The sequence below is a fragment of the Girardinichthys multiradiatus genome, chromosome 1 (genome assembly GCF_021462225.1).
Source record: "Girardinichthys multiradiatus isolate DD_20200921_A chromosome 1, DD_fGirMul_XY1, whole genome shotgun sequence".
NCBI lineage: Eukaryota > Metazoa > Chordata > Actinopteri > Cyprinodontiformes > Goodeidae > Girardinichthys > Girardinichthys multiradiatus.
This window is the reverse complement of record NC_061794.1, coordinates 785,172-799,917: the sequence shown is the minus strand read 5'-3', so window position 1 is coordinate 799,917 and position 14,746 is coordinate 785,172. Positions and strand designations below refer to the sequence as shown.

Genomic DNA, 14,746 nt, shown 5'->3' with positions numbered 1-14,746 from the left:
CTTCCGGGGCGTCTTGCGGCATTTAGCTCTACCACCCCCTTGTGGTTTATCCGTCCATCACAGTCTGTGTTCACATGAAGGGGTGACCAAGTCATGCCTCCCTTCTCCAACACACCTGAATCATCAGTGTTCAGCTCTGCAGAGATCTGGTGACGAGACATTCATTTGATTCAGGTGAGTTGGAGCAGAGATGCATCTAAAAGTTGCAGAATATAGTAGCTCTCCGAGACTGGACTATGGCAACCCTACGTTAGTGTTTGAATTAATCAAGTTGACTTTAAAACTTAAAACTAAAGACATTTGTTCAGTTTAAGCTTCCACTTTTAGTAGTTTGTCTTGCACGTGAAACCTCCTGTTCCATGCTGCTCCATGTGATTTTCCCTTTATTTTAAAACTTATCTTGTTGTCTTCAAACAATAAGTAAAATGAGAGACCATTTCCTTTCATTCTGACGAACTAATCTCTTATTTCCCACTGATTACAGTGTGTGTGTGTTTATTACTGAAGCTCATGTAGTTTGTTTTTAGATCATTTTAGGTCAGTAAAAACCTGTACCTTGATATCTGTGTGGCTTTAATGATCATGAATCATATCTGGTGGGGTTTCCTCATGTATTTCTCATATCTAAATGTATCCAAGAGTCCAAAATGGTCTCATAGGCCATAATACAACTGCACAAATAAATAATACATTTATTACAAAATAGGTAATAGGTACAAAAATAACCCTTTCCTAACACTCCAAAACCATCATTGTTGGATAACTCTTATATGCTTTGATTTATCCAGTAGTTAGTCACTGCCAACTTCTGACTCATCCGAAATGGTAATTCCAACCAATTTCAGAATCAGAATCAGCTTTATTGCCAAGTTCGTGCATACAAACAAGGAATTTGACTCTGGTACACTTTGCTCTCTGGTTTTTGTTTTTTGCATTAAAGAATATACATATATACAATATACAAATATACACATATATAAATAAAAAGGTGCATTTGCAACATCTGTATGCTGTTGCTTGGTACTCTATTAACTGTTCATCAGAGAAACAGTCTGGGGGAAGAAACTGTCTTTGTGGCGGCTGGTTTTAGTAAACAGTGCTCTGTAGCGCCACCTGAAGGTAAAACTCTGAACAGTTTATGTGCAGGGTGTGTGGGGTCTGCAGAGATTTTAACAGCTCTTTTCCTGACCCTAGACCTGTATGAGTCCTGGATGGAGGGAAGGTCAGCTCTGATTATTCTCTCTGCATTCCTGATTATTTGTTGCTGTCTGGACCTGTCCTGTTTTGTGGATGATCCAAACCACACTGAGATGGATGATAATTTGAAGCTGGTTTCACTGCACTGAGGCACTTTCTTACAGCTGGATTCTGTATTACATTCTGTCATGTGGTGGGAAACCCTCAACAGCATACTGACACCAGCCGTAATCTGATCTGATTAACACTGAACACATATGTGGCTCCTTAGCGCTATATTCAGTCAGAATTCTGAGACAAAAAAAGTCAAAAACATGGCGATTTGTTTTTTCCTAATGCTCTTCCGTAGGAGCTTCATTCAGCATAATCAACTTCTCCAATACTGCACATGCGTACTGCTCCACTGATTGTTGACAAGTGTGTGATTTAAAATGGCTTCCAGCGCCTGGTCCGAGAAAATACTGCACCTCCTTCGCCGAATGAACAATTTTTATTCAGCAGGTAGTGAGACTAAACTCCACACATTGAGGTCTACAACATGGACCCATTTTAAAGAGCTGTCTTCGCAGGTTCCTGTCGGTCCAGCTGCTTCAAGTTTGAGATAGACGGAGTCCAGGTTGGCTGGATTCCTTCTCATGTAGCTTCACTGATCACACGGCACACCGATGTGTTCCTTCCACCACAGGAGGGCGCCGTTTCCCTCTGTCCCAGGCTTGACTGCTATGAGAGGAGGTCAGAGGCGGTGAATGAAGTTTTACAGACTCTCAGACAGGAGAGCTCTCTGACCTGCCTCAAAGGATGGAGGGATGAGGTCAGATTTTACTCTTTTATTGTTTGATTAATAATTATTTAGTACATTTGGATTTGATAATCACTTATGCACTAAATGTGACCAAATTAAACTGGAATAAACCTAGAATGGTCTATAATATAATTGATTTGACATTTCAGTTTTTTCTGTATAGCATCATGAAATGATTTTTGTTGAGATGTTGTTTGTTTCCCTGATAAAGTAATCAGTAAATGGCTAATGCTAATCAAAATGGTAACCCAAGTTGCTGTTACCTTTCTATGAAATACAATTACATTTGAAAGAAGATAAATAAATAATTAAAAGGATATGATCTGTGATGATTTTGCACCTGTCTAAAATCAAATACCTATTCCTGAAAATTCCAAATGCCCAGTTAAATGCAAATATTTACACAGATGTGTAACCATTTTTTCGCCTTCTGATGTTAAATCAGAGCTTGTCCTTTTTAAGATCAGTTAGAATTATTCCATTTATTTCTATTTGCTTAATGTCCGAATAATGAGACAGAGATTTCTGACAATAGTTTTCTGGAATATTGCCCCATTCTTCCTAGCAAAACTGGTTTAATTTGGATTTGTGATGGGCTCTTCACAAACATTGACTTTAATGTCCTCCAGCCACGTAACTGTTTTGAAGGTATACTTAGGTAAGATAAAGGTAAGGTAAGTTTATTTATTTAGCGATTTTCAGTAACGAGACACTCAAAGAACTGTACATACAATTACAATACAATCACAAAGAACACAGAAAAACAAATCAAATGCTAAGAAATCTAAAAATCTATGAATCCTTCTGAGAAATCTAAAAATCTCTGGTCAATATTACAATGATACAGATAACATTAATAATCCTTTGGGTTTTACTGGTAAGAGCTGGTTCTAAACCAATCTTTCTAAAGAGGTAATTATATCATTAAGTCCTCTATGTAGGGAAAGCATCTTGTGCTAAGAAGTCTCATCATTCCACTGAATTCTAACTTGTGAAGCTGAGTCACTGGTACAAAACAGTTTTAATTCACATTTTCAGGTGCTAATAATATATTGGTTTTACTGGTGCTGAAGTTGAACTAAGTAATCTAATTAAGAAAGCTGGGTCATTGGTGTAAGAGCAGCTAAAGTCCGAGCTAAAGTTCAAGTTACTAATAATGTTTGGTTTGCAGCACACACATAAGTAAAGATTCAGCAACGTTACGGTGGAATCTTGAGGGTGCGAATATATATAAGTCTGAGTGTGTTTGTAAGAATTAGACTGTCAACACTGATAGAAGCGCCATTGTCCTTGAGAAGAGAGGTGGAAGTTTTATCAATCGGCTGCATAGTCCTATCAGCACACAGCTGGTAGGGGAGTGCTGGGGAAGAACGTCGTGTTTATATAACATCCAGGAGATATTTTGTCGACAGCCAGTTAGCAGAAGTTTCCAAGGCCACATTGGGGTGCCAGATTTAGAAAGGGTCAATGTCCATTTGAAACACCCTTTGTGCCCAAGCTTTAAGTTCCCTGGTGATGTATTTAACAGTTGCTCTAGTAAGTCCACCTAATGTTCTTTCCTCATGATGCCATCTATTTTATTAAGTGCACCAGTACATCCTGCCACCCTTGTACTTCACCAGCTGGGATGGTGTTCTCAGGCTTGAAACTTCTCCCTTTCGGCTTTTGTCGCTCATTTCACTGTGGACACACTCTCGCAAGCCTCAGCCAGCATCTTTACAAGGTTTTCTGCTTTAGTTCTGATTTTGAAACGCATATTTCACACCAAAACACTTTCATCTCTGGGACACCAACTCCTCTCCTTCTGGAATGCTATGATGGATGGACATTGCCATGGCGTTTATGCTTGCATATCATTGTTTTAACAGATGAATGTGTCACCTTTAGGCATCTGGAAATTGGACCCAAAGATCAACCAGAAGTGTTGAGGTCCACAGATTATTCTGAAACCTCGTAATTTTCCATGATCTCACACAAGGAAGCTGTGTGTTTGTGCCCTAATACACTACTCACAAAAAGTTAGGGCAATTTATGGAAAACGTAGAAAGTTCACGCTACAGTGATATCATGACAGTTGCACATTTAAAGTGCCTGTGACACGCTTTTCCCACAAATGCATAAATTCAAAGAAAACATCTATATATTGAATAAAGTGATTGACATAATATCAGGATAAAAGATGTGATAAAAGACAATTGTGACACAAACTAGGCATATTTCGTAGTTAAGTCCAAAGTCGCCTGGAAATTATGTCTAAGGGAAAGTCGGTGAAGTACAGATATGCTGGTCAAACCAAGCACAGCCAGTTGTGATCGGAGGACTTCTCTGCAAGCAGTTTCAAACAAGAAACTTCTAAATTCACAAGAGAAATTATGTCAGAGGTCAGAATATCTTACAGACAAAGGAGAATGTTGAAAGTAGATGCTATAGCAATGGATCTGATTGGAAAAAATCGCCAAAGAAAAGGTTGTTGCTAAACGGATCAAGGCTCAGCAGGGAAGAACACTTTCTTGTTATTGTTAATAATTAACGATCAGTCATAATTAGTCGTACTCAATCAATAATTAGTCATACTCGTACTCATACACGTCGTCTTTCGCTTCATCCGGGACCGGGTCGAGGCCGTGGCAGACTCAGTAGAGACACCCAGGCTTCCCTGTCCCCAGACACCTCCTACAGCTCATCCGGGGGGAGCCCATTGCGTTCCCAGGCCAGCCGAGAGACATAGTCCCTCCAACGTGTCCTGGGCCTGGCTCTCTCTTCACCACAACGGACCGGCACAGCGTCCCCATTACTGTGGCAGCCGCACCGATCCGTCTGTCGATCTCCCGCTCCATTCTCCCCTCACTTGTGAACAAGACCCCGAGATACCTAAACTCCTCCACTTGAGGCAGGAATTCCCTTCCAGCCTGAAGAGGACAAGCCACCCTTTTCTGGTCTAGAACCATGGTCTCGGACTTGGAGGAGCTGATCTTCATCCCAGCCGCTTCACACTCGGCTGCGAACCGCCACAGCGCATGCTGTAGGTCTTGGCTAGAGGGGGCCAGCAGGACCACGTCATCTGCAAAAAGAAGAGACAAAATCCACTGGTCCCCAAACCAGACTCCCTCCGGTCTTTGGCTACACCTAGAAATCCTGTCCATAAAAGTTATGAACAGGACCGGTGACAAAGGACAGCCCTGCCGGAGTCCAACATGCACGGGGAACAGGTCCAACTTAGTGCCGGCAATGCGAACGAAACTCCTGCTCCACTTGTACAGAGACCGAATGGCCCCTAATAAAGGGCCCCCAACTCTGTACTCCTGGAGCACCCCCCACAGGGCACCACAAGGGACACAGTCAAATGCCTTCTCCATGTCCACAAAACACAGGTGGACCGGTTGGACACACTCCCATGAACCCTCAAGTACCCTGCGGAGGGTGTTGAGCTGGTCCAGTGTTCTACGGCCGGAAGAAAAACCCCACTGCTCCTCCTGAAGCCGAGCTTTGACTATTGGCCGGACTCTCTCCTCCAATACCCTGGTGTAGGAATTACCGGGGAGGCTGAGGAGTGTGATCCCCCTATAGTTGGAACACACCCTCCAGTCACTCTTCTTATGAAGGGGGACCACCACCCCGGGCTGCCAGTCCAAAAGCGCTGTCTCCGACCGCCACGCAACGTTGAAGAGGCGTGTCAACCATGACAACCCCACAACATCCAAAGACTTGAGGTACTCAGGTCGGATTTCATCCACCCCCGAAGCCCTGCCACCGTGGAGCTTTTTAACAACCTCGGTTACTTCAGCCTGGGTGATGAAAGAGTCCAACACCGAGTCCCCAGCCTCTGCTTCCACCAGGGAATGCATGACAGCAGGATTGAGAAGATCCTCGAAGTACTCGTTCCACCGTCCAATAATGTCCCCAGTCGAGGTCAGCAGCACCCCACCCCCACTGTTAACAGTGTTGGCGAAGCACTGCTTCCCCCTCCTGAGGCGCCGGACAGTTTGCCAGAATCACTTCGAGGCCAACCCCATGGCCTCATCGAACTCCTCCCAGGCCCTAGTTTTTGACTCTGCCGCACCAGGGCTACTGCACACTTGGTCTCACGGTATCCGTCAGCCGCCTCAGGAGTCCCACAAGCCAACCACAGCTGATAGGATTCCTTCTTCAGCTTGACAGCATCCCTTACTGCTGGTGTCCACCACCGGGTTCAGGGATTGCCACCGCGACTGCACAGCAGATCTTACGGCCACAGCTACGATAGACAATAAATGCGGAGAACATGATCCACTCCAGAATTTGGTCAAAGCTCTCCCAGAGGTGGGAGTTGAATACATCCTTGTATTGGTCATCGACCTCCTGCCTAGGGTGTCCTGGTGCCAAGTGCATTGATGAACACCCTTATGCTTGAACATGGTGTTCATTATATACAATCCGTGACTAGCACAGAAGTCCAATAATGAAACACCACTTGGATTCAGATCGGGGAGGCCATTCCTCCCAATCACGCCTCTCCAGGTGTCACTGTCGTTTCCCACGTGGGCCCAGCTGAATAACGGAGTTCCCGGGAGGGGCACAATGCAGCACCCCCGACAGGGGCGCCGAGAAGGCCGGGTACTCCGCACTACCGATCAGCCCGTAGGCCAAAATGACGTTTTCATCTACTGGGGTAAAACCCAACATGAGACAGCTGAGCTGGGGGGCAACAAGCAAACCCACCCTTGCTCGCCGCCTCTCCCGCGGCCACTCCAGAGTAGAAGAGTGTCCAGCCTCTCTTGAGGAGCTGGGTTCCAGAGCCCATGCTGTGCGTGGAGGCGAGCCCAACTATTTCTAGTCAATATCTCTCGACCCTCCCGCACAACCTCAGGTTCCTTCCCCCCAGCGAGGTGACATTCCACATCCCTAGAGCCAGCCTAAGCATCCGGATATTGGGTCCTCGAGGTCTCCACCTTCGTCTGCTGCCCGATCCTCTTTGCACCGGTCCCTCATGGGTCCATCTGCAGGTGGTGGGCCCACTGGGGGATGGCCTCGTGTCTCTCGTTTGGGCTTGGCCCGGCCGGATCCCGTGAGGAGCAACCCGGCCACCAGGCGCTCTCCGATGAGTCTTGACCCCAGGCCTGGCTCCAGGGTGGGATCCTGGCTCCGCCCTACCAGGCGACGTCACGTGCCTCGATTTTGTGGTCCTCATTAAGGCGTCTTGAACTGCTCTTTGTCCGACTTGTCCCCCAGAGCTTGTTTACAATGGGAGACCCTACCAGGGGCATTTAAGCCTAGGACAACATAGCTTCTAGGATCATTCGAGCACTCAAACCCCTCCACCACGTTAAGGTGGCGGTTCAAGGAGGAATAATAATCCGAAATTATTATTATTAAAATAAGATAAATTACACACACATACATCTAATATAAAAACTTTTAAAAAATGACACACTTGGTAGTGTCTTCAGGTCTTGAATCATCCCTTGTGTCTGCTGCTACTGTTCCATGCTGCTCAGCTTCGCCTCCGGTTGTTTCACACAGTGCTGTATATACTGTAACCCTGGATTTGCACTGAATCTGCTCCAGTCTAGCCACAAACTTCTCCACCATTCTGATTTACATCCTCAAAGCTTCGTTCCACTGCAAGGCCCGGATGAGCTCCAAGAACCATACGCAGATTGCGCAATCAAAGCCAGTGATAAATACGGTAGCAAGTCCAAAACAACAAATTTTGTGGAAGTTAAACCAGTTAAACTGCTTCATTTTTGGTTTAAGGCATCTAGATATTTTCATGTGTTTTGTAATACAATGGGTGAGTTCACTGACTGCAGTGAAGCTATATTTGTTGCTTAGTTTGGTGCATTTAATGTTTAATTGTTCGATTTATAATACCTTAGTTAATGTATATAGCCCAGTAACTGAGCTAATTAATCTAATGTAAACAATTGTTAATATATACACATGTATATGTAAATATATGCTTGTATTTATTGAGATAGATCTAGTCTGTTTTTAGTGAATTATTTTCAAAATCCAGATGTTGTGCTCGTTCTGTTTCCTGGTGTTGCGGTATGATTCATACATACTGACTCCAGCTTCCGGCATCCAGCAAAAATAGACTCTGGTCGAATTAGATGGCCGTCCGCAAATCGCAGCACTTGTGGTCAGCCGTCTGATGACAGCTGACTTTCTTCTCCTGACTCTGCTGTGTCTCTTCCCGACAGTGACTGAAATATATATATATAAGAAATATCAGATTATTTGCAGCTGTCTGTATTGTGTCACATTAAGTAGAAGCATACAGTGGTAATTTTGTCAAACTATTTATTGAAATAAAAGCCAACAAAAGTGGTGGGTATACTATAACAAAATATGTCAATGTTTGAATAACACGTCAGGCCCTTGAGCATCAGTTAAAGCTTGACAATGATGTATCATGTTGTTCACAAGTTGACTTAATTCTTGCTGAGGATTGGTATCCCACTCTTCTTGATTGACGTTCTGGGGTACAGAGTCAGAAGCCTCTAGACCGCGATTAAGCTGATCCCATTGGCATTCTACGGGTTTCAGGTCTGGAGAAAGTCCAGGTTACTGCATTCCAGGTACCCCAGTCTCTAGCAGCCATTCCCTAATGATGCGACCTTGATAAGCTGGAGCATTGTCGTCCATGAAGATGAAATTAGGCCTGTGTTGTTCAAGCTGGAATACAAAGACTGGTTTAGTGATGTTATTCAGGTAATATGGGCTTGTCACCATACCATTTGTGTAGAGCAAGTCTGTATTGACTAGACCACACTGTAATACCACCACCACCAAAGGCTCATCTGGTGACAACAGTAACTGATGCATAGCGCTCTCCCTAACGTCTCAAACATCATTTCTGCTCAGCATGAATCGACTATCATCAGAGAACAGTCCCACTGGTCCCTCATCCAGAGTAAATGCTCCCTGACTCAAGCAAGATGATGATAGCCGTGCCTAGTGTTGAGGTCAGATGTCCTTGTAGGCCATGTAGCACTCAGACCTTACTGATGTAAACGGTTTCGAGTGGTCTGACGTGACACTTTGGTGCCTCTCACCTTCCTTAAATGTGCCTGAAGTTAATTATCCAGTTATTATCCAGTTCTGCAGGGCACTGTTCATGATGAAGTGGTCATCAGTGTGGGATGTGGCCAAAGGACGCCAACTTCTATGCCTTTCTATGACTCTTCCAGTCTCTGTGTATCTGTGGCACCCTTCTGATAACACTCTGACACTCAGTGGCCACTTCCATCTGAGAACATCCTGTTTGAAGCTTTGCAATGGGGAGGTTCTGTTGATGGAATGTTAGGAGTCTTCTTAGTCTTATGATTTTAAAAAGTGAACAGCATGATGAGGAGGACTATTTAAATACCAACTCTGACTGAACCAGGACATTGGTTGATTCATGGATCAAACACCTGTTGTGAATTTTGCCTTTAGGCTCCTTGTTAGAAAACAGCAAGTTGTGTAAAAAGTACTGAAACATTGAACTGCTGGACATGTTCCTTTAAACGTTAAGAGAAGGTCACATTAGGTTCACCTGAAAAGGTTATAATGGACTTTAGGTTCATCCTGAAATTGGAAATGTGGATGTATCTATCGTAAGCTTACAAAGTTTTAAATCATTATTTGGGCTTTCTCAAATAGTTTAAATGCATGGTATTCTTGGTGTATGTCAACTTCTGTCTTTAAGGAAAGGAAAGAATTCTCTCTCATTATTCTAGAATTTACCAAATACACAGGGTCATCCTAACTGACCTAAAACAGAAAAACTAATTTTATATCAGGCAGGGATTATCCTCCTTTTATACAGTGTATGTAACTGTCTGGTTTCAATTATATATAAAATCTGACCCTGCCACACCTGTCAATTCATACCCCTGTTTGAGTTCCTTTGTGTTTCTTGAAGAATTCATTATTTTTTACTGTACTGATGTCATATCGTTATTAAACCATTCTGGACTGTAGCAACATTCCCTTCATGCAATCCCTGCTAATCTGAAGCACCTATTTTTCAGAAGTACAGTGTGAAACCCAGGTTCTCTGATCTGCCTCTGATGTGGATGGAACGAGCGGCTACAAGTATGTTTCAGCAGAGCATTGTGACTCATGAGGTTTGGACCTTGATAGTGTATTGTGTTCTGACTATGCTGTTATTCCACAGGTCTTTTTGGTGTCAAAAGGTATGGAGTTCATGTCAATGGATACACTGTGAGTGACAGCAGGAAAGTTAGCATGTGGCTAGCCCGACGGTCCATTACCAAGCAGACGTATCCTGGACTGCTGGACAACATGGTAGGTACAGAATGAGACTGCCTATTCTCTGTATGGTTGAAGCATGATAGGACCTGGACTCTTTCATTTTTTTATGTCATTGTTTAAAATAGAAATCAACACTGTGATCCTTTGGAACGTCGTAAGGTTTTAAAAACAATTTTTAACTATTGTTGACATATGAATCAAATATCGGTCCAATAAAGGCTATATGGCTGATTCCAAACTTTTGTCAATTAATATTTAAGTTTTTTTTTACAAGTGAGCCATACCATCAATTCTAGGTCAAAAATGAACAATTAGAGAATTTGATTCTAGTGACAGTGGTGGTCTTTATCTTTATGAAAAATTATTGTAATCAGCCACAGATTCATAAAGGACATATTTCAGTTACTGGTTATTCTAACAGCTGCACTAGGTAACTTTTGTAAAAAATTATTAATTTTAATATTTGTCAAAACTATGTACGGACAGTAGAATATGAGACAGATGATCTGTAGAAAATTGCATTCCCCTGGCTCTTCCCAGTGGTCCTACTGCCATTTGCAGAAATACATTGCTTCTGGTCAGAAACAACCAATCAGAGCCAGGAGGAACGTCTTAGTTGTGTTAATCACAGTCTATGCGCTGCTCAGGTCCCTCCTCCTCATAGTGTGTACCGTCGTTCAATGTCCTAATGATTTGAGGGCCAAGTTGTTAGTATGGACAGGCTATGGTCAATGAAAATTCAATTCAAAAATACTTTATTAATCCAATGTAAAGCATATCATTGATTTTTCGTCCCTACCAGTTAATGTGCCATAGCTGTTTATCCGCCATCATTGGTGGCCTGTAAGGTGTGCTTGTTCAAACTTTAGACTAAGTCCCCCCGTTTCCTCAGAACTCCCTACTGCAGTTTTATGGCCTGAAGAGACTTTAAAATCTCAGTGAAATGGGACATTTCTGAAGTCTAAGGATTCCTTTTCCATTGATGAGTCTCTTTGTGTCTTTGCTCAGGTGGCTGGCGGCCTGGCTGCTGGTGTTGGAATCAAACACACTCTGATCAAAGAGTGTGAGGAGGAAGCATGTATCCCAGCAGACATTGCTGTGAAGGCCCATCCTGTATCAACAGTAAGGTGAGCTTCATTCTGTAAATAATCCCACATTAGAGGAGTTCAACGATTAGTGTTTGTAAATGTTAAATTATTACTGTCAACGGGTTTGAAAATCACCGGCAACAAACTAGAAGTGCCCCCTGTTAGCACTGCCCTCATTATCACTTTAACTGATCTCCCCAATAGAAACTAAATAAGCCTACATCTGTACATTCACCGTTTTGACTGTGGTGGATGTTCTTTATTCTGATTTTATTTTCTGTTTTTGTTCCCTGCTGGGTATATATTGAGTTGCTCCTTCACAGATAATAAAGTTTCCTTTTACCTTGACCTACCTCTTCAGAAAATGACCAGGATGCTTTCAAGGTTTTTCCCACAAAATAGAACATCCATATGAACACTGCTAGAAGGGGGGTTGTGTGACTTCCCTTTTCTTCCCTTATATTTGAAAGAAACACACAGCAGCGATGCAGCAGATTCGTAGATTATTTCCAGTTGAACTTGATGTAAAACTGGATGCTGACAGAATGCTTGCTTTTGATTTTTCTGTATTGTAAAAATCCAGCCAAACAAGCTTAAAAAGCTTTAGTTTGAATAAAAATATTTGTGCCATAAACATTACGCTTAATGTCAAAAAGTGATGGAGCTGTAAAAAAGGGCTTCCTTTTTTTCTGCTGTTGTTTGATGGAGGAAAAGATGTTGGCCTGTTCACATATCTGAAAACAACATGAACATGACTGAGTTTACTGACTTGAGTCAAACTTATTAGATGATGATGAGAAAAATATTCAGTATTTCTGGCAGTGTTTCTTCCATTTAATTGTTAGAAAAACTGTTATACCTGCCATGAATATTCCAAGACCTTTAAATCTTCCTCTCTAACCACTGGAAGCTACACTTATGAGGACGAAGAGGGGGTATTTGCAGAGAGCCAGTTTGTCTTTGATTTAGAACTTCCACTGGACTTCAAGCCCTGCATAGGAGATGGAGAAGTTGAAAAATTCTACCTGCTCCCGATAGAGAAGGTTAGTTCTCTGACAATCCAGTGTTCCCAGAGGGCGTCACAGGGGTCTCTTCAGATTGCTTCATCCCGTTTCAGGTGAAGGAACTGCTGGCCACTGATGACTTCAAGCCCAACTCTGCCATGGTCATCCTAGACTTCCTTATCCGACACTCGTTCATCGAGCCGGACACAGGTTTGTAGCTGTCTGCAACATTTTCAGCTGCTCAAAGAAATTATGAAATCAGCCTATTACTTGACACCCAATAGTGCTTTTCATTTCAGAGCCATATTATCAGGAACTTGTAACAGGACTCCATCAGACTTTATAGACAAGAAATGCAATTATTAAAGCCAAACCCAGAGACCACCTTGGATTCTGCGCAGTGGGCTGACTCTGGAAACTCGAAACTGAGTGTTTATGGGAGTGGATCACATGACAGCAACAGACTGGGCACCAGATTTGGGATGGATCCTGCTCATCACCTGGAAGGCCTTAGGGTTAGGGTTAGGGTTAGGGTTAGGGTTAACCCTAACCCTAACCCTAACCCCCCTAACCCTTAGGGAAGGCCAGTTTTTTGTTAGAATTTTAATGAACAATCTCAGTGTCTTAAAGTTGTATTGAGGTATGAGGCTTTGCTCATCATTTAGGGCTTCTGTTTACGTCCACACATTCTCACCAATCTGTACGATATAGAATCAAGAAGAATGTTAAAATGGGCAAAACCTAACCTAAGAAAGCCCTCTTAATGACAAAGTCAAGCTGAGACCCAAAAAGAGACCCCATTAACTGTTATTTCTTTCTTCTTCCCTCTAAGCATGTGGATTTTTTTGTCATCTTTTAAAGTGCTTCTCATCAATAGTTATCCAGGCTTTCTGAAAAGACTAATGCTCCTTTTAAGCACAACCCTCTTAAATGACTGTAGACCATAAATGTTGGATTTTTTTTAATTATTTGAAATTTTCAGAATGAAATGACCTCCTGTTCTGTTTTGATTCAAGCCAGTTAAGTCACGTTACGCTGGAGCTGTGTAATTTATATGGGAATGTTTTCTGTTTCTGACACAGATTAATGAATAAATGTTTCAAGGAGACACATTACCATAAACATTATTTGTCCATAAATGAGAGATTATGGTGTGAATATCAGTTAATAATAACAGCAAACATCCAAAATAAACTGTTAGCTCACCTGGCAAAAAGGGCAGGGAAATTTATTTTAGTCGATTCTTTCTCTTTTGGAATTGCTTCTTTGCAGTAAATTAGAAAGCCTGTAGGGTTTCTTTAAATAATTTCACATTTATAAGGAAAATGCATCTGGCATTAGGAGCATGTCCAGTGTGATCCCACAAACGCTCAGTGAGATTAAAGTCAGGACTGCAGGCAGACCATTCCTTCCTCTCCAGTTCCAAATTCTGGAGGTAGTCTCAGATAAACCCGGTTCTGTTCGGTCCTAAGAGTGAAGAGATGGGACTTCCACTGATTGCACAATTCCCATCTAGATATCTCTCTGTATTGAGATTTAATGTTGACAAGTTTTGGTTTTCCAGTGAGGGGCATGCTGACCCACACCATCAGTCTGACTGCACCTAAAGCTGCTTGGCATTGGCAGATGGGTTTTGACAGGTGTTTCATATTCACATACTCATCTGCTCAACCCACAAATGCATTTTCCATAACTTTCCACAAATGTGGCACAATTTTGGGAAAAATAAGCAAGATTTCCTAAAGTACTGTATAAGAGTTTTTGCCAAAGAGCATTTTTACAACAAATCAACTCAACTAAATTTCACTTTGTGCTTAGTATATTAAACTAAATCTTGATTGTAGAATTATAAAAAATAAAGTTTTATTCCAGGAGCATACATTTCATTAACACTGTTTGAGTTCAGCTGAACTATAGTAATGTTCTGCAAACTTTAGTGTTTAAGCACAGTGTTATTAGAAATACATGCTTATAAAAACTCTACTTTGTATTAGAAACTAACAAAGGTATGCATACAATAAGAAAAAGCTCCGGATGGAATCAATACTGGGAGTTTGTTGTGAAGTGACAGGAGAAAAGGACCTAAATGCTGAATTCTTAGCTGGTATGCATATAATTCAAATTTTATACTGAATAAAATGGATAACATATTTAAACCAATATGTAGTTTCTTCTGGAACATCTCAAAAGAGGAAGAATTAAAAAAATTCTGAACCCTAAAAGAGAGACTATCACCTAAAAAGGCTCCAATGAGGGAATGTAAGCAAAACATAAATATCCAAGAGTCCAGGAGAAAGCCCAAACCTCAGAGATTAACAAAGATCTGAACAAGCTGAAACACCGTTACAAATATCTCAAACCAGGTGGGAAACATAAGGAGTATACTATATGTACATTAAGTTCACCCATACTGA

General features: G+C 42.2%; 2 protein-coding genes across 2 annotated transcripts in view; one reads left to right on the top strand and one right to left on the bottom strand.

Moving 5' to 3' along the window:
* Positions 1–68: 68 nt before the first annotated feature.
* On the top strand, positions 69–12,838 carry tpk2 (thiamin pyrophosphokinase 2). The gene is made up of 9 exons (XM_047369651.1): positions 69–174; positions 1,547–1,698; positions 1,767–2,008; positions 9,997–10,060; positions 10,143–10,273; positions 11,249–11,367; positions 12,239–12,371; positions 12,446–12,542; positions 12,632–12,838. Exons 2-9 carry the CDS (start codon positions 1,629–1,631, stop codon positions 12,676–12,678), a joined length of 903 nt encoding a protein of 300 aa, XP_047225607.1. The 5' UTR covers positions 69–174; positions 1,547–1,628; the 3' UTR covers positions 12,679–12,838.
* The window catches only part of LOC124870836 (rho-related GTP-binding protein RhoA-C), a 23,174-nt gene continuing 16,353 nt past the window's right edge, over positions 7,926–14,746 (bottom strand). Inside the window, exon 5 of the mRNA XM_047369670.1 lies at positions 7,926–8,184. Within this exon, the coding sequence (XP_047225626.1) occupies positions 8,122–8,184 (63 nt within the window). The 3' untranslated portion in view covers positions 7,926–8,121. The remainder of the gene's footprint in view (positions 8,185–14,746) is intronic.